This window comes from Capsicum annuum, chromosome 7 (assembly GCF_002878395.1).
Source record: "Capsicum annuum cultivar UCD-10X-F1 chromosome 7, UCD10Xv1.1, whole genome shotgun sequence".
Lineage (NCBI taxonomy): Eukaryota > Viridiplantae > Streptophyta > Magnoliopsida > Solanales > Solanaceae > Capsicum > Capsicum annuum.
In genome coordinates this window covers 208187838-208194174 of record NC_061117.1, presented here as the reverse complement: position 1 = coordinate 208194174, position 6337 = coordinate 208187838, and the positions used below count along the sequence as shown (strand labels likewise).

The window sequence follows — 6337 nt, the reverse complement described above, 5'->3', positions numbered from 1 at the left end:
TTGTCAAATACATTTCCTTTGTAACTCAAAACTTATGAATAATGAATTTAACAAATTCATTTCCTTTGTAACTCAAAACTTTAAGCGATGCATTTGTTTCAAAACTAATTGAAACATAACTCTTACAAATCTTTAACCAATGTATTTATTTCAAAATTTATTGATCCATAAAATCAACAGTGTAAAGACAAAAATATCCCTCAAATTCTTTTAAACATTTTTTTTATTTTTCTTAATTTTATTTTTTATATTTGTACTAATAAATTTATTCAAATAAATTAGTTTACAAATTTTATTATTATTTACAAAAATATCCTCAAATTTCTTTAATTTTTTTCTAAATCTTTTTCAATTTATTCAATATGAGTTACTTCTTTTCAATTTATCAAAATAATAATATCCCTCCAAATAATTTTAGTTATAAAAAAACTACTCCATTAACTCAAAAAAAATATTTATTGGTCAAAATCCGAAAACAAATTGCATACAAGATTTAATTTTATAAATAGGATATTTATAAATAAAAATAATTTTTTTACTTAGTTTAAACACTCTATAGAATACAATTTTATTTTAATAATGATGTTATTGTCCCATCCAAATGTTATACGTACGTCCCTTCAACTTATAAACAACACAAAGTGGGAACAATATGCAAATGATGAACAAACTAGGAAAAGATAATTAAAAAAATATTTTTTGTAAGTGAATGATTAAATAAATTCTAAAGTAATTAAATAAATTCTAAAGTAAATAATTAGTTATATTGTTAACTTTTTTTATTTTAAAAAAAAATAATAAACTTTTATAAAAAAAATACACAAAGTTATAATATGTCGAGGGTATTTTTGTAAACAAATAATATTCTTTTTAAGATATAACAATACATATTATTTTCAATGCATCAAACCAAACACAGCATAAAAAATAATCCCAATATTATTAATCTCTGCACTAGTAATCCTAGTATTACTAATACAAACTCTACCAAACGAGTCCTAAATGGATTCTCAAAATTGGCTATCTATGCACTAGTCCCCTAGGGTTTTAGCCCAAACCCTCTACCTTCATTTCTACAGTAAAACTTTCTCATCAATTCACATACATTCTCAAGAATTCTCCTTTCCGATGGCTATCGCCGCCGCTAGATCCATTTTACGGTCACCGGCCGTTCGAAATGCCGCATCAAAAATCGCTTCGGAAGCTAAAGCAGCTCGATCTCCCTTTCGCTCACCTTCTAGAACTCCTCTTACTCATCGCATCTTCAGGTACTCAATTTTTACTACGTTGCTTTACGAGAGTCAATTCAACTAATCTTCGGAGCTATATTTTATATTTTAGATAATTGAAAGTTATACAAAAAGAATATTATAAGTTGCTATTATTTTCATATTAATATTAGTTTGACGCTAGAGAAGCAAAAGGTGATAAGTAAAAAGGGACGAAGGGAGTAGAGGTTTCTAGAATATTCAAATTTTTAGTAGGTACTTGTCATAGTTAGATTCATGAGAGTCAGTTTGACTGATTTTCGGAGTTGGATTGAAGTAGATTAATTCAATATTAATTTTAAATTTTAGATAGTTGAAAAAAAAATATACAAAAAAATATATATATTATAAGTTGCAATCATTTTCGTATTAATATGATTCATATAGTTTTGACTCCCGAGAAGCAAAAGGTGACAAGTAAAAAGGAACGGAGGGAATTGAAATTTCTAGGATATTTGAAATTTTTTACTATGTTACTGAACAATATATGCAATTGAAAAAGGTGCCCTTCGGAGATGAGCGCTTGTTTGGAGTCGCTGCAACCATACCACACTGTCACTGCTTCGGCTTTGATGACTTCTAAGCTTACTGATTCTCTCCGCAGTTACAGTTGGCTTTCAGAAGGTACTTTTTTACTCTGTTATGAGCTATGTTATTTGATTAGTTTGATTTCTGTTGGTATTTAGTTGACCTAATTAGAGTTGAAAATGTGTTAATTTGGGGTGCTGCTTCATTAGTTGTGTTTTGTTTATGCTTATGTGAATGTTTGAGAATTGTACAAAATTTGTTATTAGTGATGCAGATCAGAGTGAACAATGAATTAACAAGAACACACCCAGTGTAATCCCACAAGTGGAGTCTGGGTTTGCGTACAGTCTTTCCCCTACCTTGTGAAGGTAGAGGTGTTGTTTTTGATAGACCTTCGGCCCAAGTAACGCATATAAAAATTCAAGCATGTAAAACAAATACAATAGAGCAAGAAACCATGATGAAAACAATTAAGAAGAGAACATGTTGCAACGACAGATAGTACAATCAATCAATTTAACTATATGCTTTGATTCCAAAATCAGATTTATGAATCTTTTGTTTTATTCTTGCTCGATTTATATAACCAATATTCTGTGAATTCATTGTAGTTAGGCTATTGGTTTTTCCTTGATAATCGAGAAATTTCTAAGGGCCAGTGGTACGAGGTCGAAACTCGAAACACAATGGTAATGGGTCCTGCCCCTTTATGCTTACTTAAAAACCCATCCTTTTGTTTGTGTCAGGGTTCGAACTGTGATGTACCCATAATCCCCACACATCACGTCTTGCACTTTTATTCGAGACCAGATACCTAGAGGCCATATTATTATGATAGTAGTCTTACAACAGTTCTCTTTTGTTATGGGTTTAGATCTGTCATGCTTTGCGAAACTTACATAAGAGTTATTAAGCACAATGAAATGGATGTAGAAATTCAAAATGAGGCTTCCTATCTCCTCTCATAGGAACAAAGATGTAGTTTTCAGCTTTGCTGTGATTGCAGGTGATCAATTTTTATGACAAGTGGTTCTGAACTTCTGATAGGATGGATTTATCTGTACTTCTGGGTTCACGTTTTTTGTAATCTTTTTTCTCTCCACTTTTGGTCTTTTAATTTTGTCATTGTTGGGGATGTGCGTAGTGTTAGTTTGAAAGCAGGTGTATTAGACTATAAGCGATACCTGGCCTGTGAGTATCAATCTAGTAATTAGCTGAAAATGTTCATTTAACTGTTTTTAGTCCTGGAGGAGTTGTGGACTCTTTTTGATTAAAACGTCCTGTACTGGCTAAACCTTTCATGATTTCTAGATGCTTGAGACTATTAACTAGTTGACTAGCACCTCTGCTGGCAACGACAGTCAATCTTGCCAATGATTCGATTTCTACTAGACTTGAAATCATTCTCCTCCATCTGAATGAATAAGCCAATTTAAATGGAGTGAGTGACCTACCATGTAATACATCATTGCATGTACTTTCTCCTCTTGATGTCTAGTTCCCTTTTCCTTTCTTTTCCTATAAACCATAACCATTTGGCAAGATTTTGTGGTTTCCTTGTATCCATCTTTTTATATTTCTCTGACCAACGGGTTTTCATTTTTGATATAGGTATCTAGCAAGACCTATAGGATCCTCATTTGATGTCCTTCCCTCATTTTCTACTTTGGTAAGTCCATCAAGTATTTCTCTTTAGTGTGTCTTGGACTTATCCATAGTTTAACAGGGTCCTAATTTATAGTTTTGAAATATAAAAAATGTTTGGAATAAATATTTTGCTACTGAGCATGATATATGGAACCTCCTTTGAAATACCCTTGAAACAATTTCATTGCCCCGAAAGAGTTTAGTGAACCTATTTTCCGGTTCCTATTTCGGTCACTTTGATTAAGTGTTGGATGCTTTATTCTTCCTGTTGTAGGCGTTGACAAGACTAGATGAAGAAGGAGAAGCTTAGAGGACTGAATTGGATTCATTCATGTTTGGAAGCTTTCAATTTAGAACTTGCTACTTACATAAAATTTTGTTGATTAGTTTTGCTGGATTGGAAATAATGTATGATCGTTGTTAGGGGTGTATAATGACAGATGTTCTGTAGATTTTGCCGATGAATGTTGCAATGAGATGTTTATTTCATATTCTTTGTGCATCTCTGGCTCTTTTTCATGGATGTCCCTTGCAAAAATTGTCATTGGATTTAATAATATGGGCAAGCACCAGCATGTTTTCTTTGTTTGGTTGCCTCAGCGTTATTAATAGATCAGGATGTCTTTCTAGACTACATTTGGTACAATTGGTGCTTACGATTTTATCTTTATTCGATCAGCCTTAAATGAAGATGTGTGATGATTTTTGGAGAGCTGGAGCAAAAATTACAAGTGTGTACTTTCTCACACTGGCGCGCTAAGTAAAGAGGGTTGTAATGAGCTGCTCCTGCATTTTCTAAAATTTTGTACTTAGAAATGGTAGCTAGATCTCATTTTTCGAAATACAAACATCCTCGTCTTGTAAGTTGGAGCTCAGCACTTATGTCTGACTCTGTGCCTTTCTCTTTAAATCTTTATTTAACTTTCTGTATGTAACTGTGCTATTGATGTTTCTAAGATAAACTTTTGTGGTCACACTAACTTCTTGTTACTCAGTAAGTTTGCTATAATGACACATGATCGGTTACCTGTCCTCGGGGTTGAAGCTACGCTTTCATTCAGACTTGCCATTGAAGTAACTATTTGCTGAGATTTTTTGTTAGCATAATTGGCTGTAGATGGATATCTTCATCTGATCATTGTAAATAAATTGTCCCAATTTTGCTGCTAAAAATTTACTTCCATCACAGCAGCCACATTGTTTTCTCAGTTCAGTAATAAATGTCCAAGCTTAGAATTTTATGTGAAGATGAGGATTTAGCTATGAACTCAGATAGTTCTGTAAAATTGGCATCATGTGTTATTGCAATTTAATAAATTTGCTAACATGCATCGTTCTAATTCAACCACCCGCACGGAATGAAAATTTTAAAATGGATACTCTTTCTTGTACGTTCACAAGTTTATACACAACTACAGAGGGATTGTTCTCCAGGTTAACACCAAAATTAGCAACATCAACGTGTTATATGAGCTAAAGCTTTCTTGCCAAAAAATCCGTTCAGTGAGGATGATGCACAATGACAAACAGAATCATGCTGGAAAGGGATATGCTGTGGTTTAAGAGGACTGCACAGAAGCAAGTTGGTAAAGTTGTTTATTGAAAAAAATAAAACTTAATGAACAACTACCAAGAGCAAAAAGAAATTATTAGGTCACACCATTAAACTTGTCCAATTGTCCATGATATATGGAAATGCAAGCTGAAGAGAGAGATTACCAAAAGAAGTGCGTTGCTGCTTTTGTCCAGGCCCTGGTAGCCTTCCTCTACCCTCTTCAATGACGTTGCCTGAGTAGATGGAGGTGGAGTCAGAGCCAACGCCGATGCTTATCCCTCTTTCTGCGGATCGGCTCACCTTGTGGCTGTGCTGATGATGCACCAATACTACCTCCAGGTGATATTGTTGATGACGGTCATCCATTACCTTTCTTTGTGGAATTGAAGCGCCAATACCAGTAGCTGTGAATTTCACCTCCCAACTAGCCCGAGAATAACAATGGAAAACTCGTTCAAGAACAAAGCTGAGTATGTCAGTGAATGAAACAAAGTACGTTAAGAAATAGTAACAAACTCAGCAAAATAGATATAGGGTAAAACACACTATAGTGAGAGGAGGAAAGGAAAAGAGTTCCAAGTTCAAAAAAGATTAAACAGAAAAGCAAAACAAGAGGCTAAGATGTGCATAGGAAAAGAAATGCAAGTTCAAACTGTATGAGGTCAAAATGACTCGGTACAGATTTGGACCTAGTGGGCCACATCGGGCTGCGTCTGAATGAGGTTGGTCTACGGTGGCATAGTCTTGAGTGCAATGCCAGCGCGCTGAGGTGGTTGATCGGGTAAAGAGTAAAGACGCCCGAGACCAGCCAATGCCATGATGGTGACCACAAACTAGGAAACAACATAGGACCTTGTGTCAGAATTCCAGAGAGCACCGACAGCCTGCGACAGAACCATGTTCGACACACGCTAAAGGATTGGTTGCTTCTTCAATAGAATTAGGACGGATGACGATCTCATCGGTCATAGGCAGCTCATGTACACTATAAATAGATACTCCTCTCCCATTAAAAAGCATAAGATTTTTGCTCATCCTTACCCTAGACGCAATAAAACATTTTTAGCTTAGTTCTTAAACATTCTCTATTTTTCCTTTAGCTGTTTACTACTTTCTCGTTTTTGTGCTCAAGCCCGGTCATACTCAGACTTAGCTGAAAGGATCTAATATTCCACGAACGTTACAAATTTACTCCTATTTCTTTGCTCACTCGATTTGTTTGGTCTTTTTCTTATGTTATTTATATATTCAGAAATAATAACTCAAATGGACACTGAACTTATGACTTTTTTGTCAGAAAGTCATATAACTTTGTTTCTTACTTCAAAAGTCATCCAAC

The 6337-nt window shown here is 34.3% G+C and overlaps 1 protein-coding gene across 8 annotated transcripts; it reads left to right on the top strand.

Moving 5' to 3' along the window:
- The first annotated feature begins 906 nt into the window (after nucleotides 1–906).
- Nucleotides 907–4417, top strand: LOC107878386 (protein NUCLEAR FUSION DEFECTIVE 6, mitochondrial). 8 transcript variants are annotated; one of them, XR_007057824.1, is made up of 5 exons: nucleotides 999–1268; nucleotides 1771–1892; nucleotides 2408–2485; nucleotides 3408–3465; nucleotides 4123–4417. XR_007057824.1 is itself a non-coding variant. In XM_047415405.1 (5 exons), exons 1-4 carry the CDS (start codon nucleotides 1129–1131, stop codon nucleotides 3438–3440), a joined length of 369 nt encoding a protein of 122 aa, XP_047271361.1. In that variant the 5' UTR covers nucleotides 1001–1128; the 3' UTR covers nucleotides 3441–3465; nucleotides 4123–4417. The 8 variants fall into 8 exon arrangements, 4 of the variants coding, with proteins under 4 accessions (XP_047271361.1, XP_047271360.1, XP_016580836.1 ...); XR_007057823.1 differs by lacking the exon at nucleotides 4123–4417 and adding an exon at nucleotides 3718–3932; XM_047415405.1 differs by having other exon boundaries at nucleotides 1001–1268; nucleotides 2412–2485.
- The last annotated feature ends 1920 nt before the right edge of the window (nucleotides 4418–6337 follow it).

Bases quoted from the DNA above. Each gene is read 5' to 3' on its own strand.
- LOC107878386 (XM_047415405.1), top strand. From the start codon at position 1,129: ATGGCTATCGCCGCCGCTAGATCCATTTTACGGTCACCGGCCGTTCGA. The intron at 1,269-1,770 runs GTACTCAATTTT...CAATTGAAAAAG, and splicing joins CTTACTCATCGCATCTTCAG to GTGCCCTTCGGAGATGAGCG. The intron at 1,893-2,411 runs GTACTTTTTTAC...CATTGTAGTTAG, and splicing joins TTACAGTTGGCTTTCAGAAG to GCTATTGGTTTTTCCTTGAT.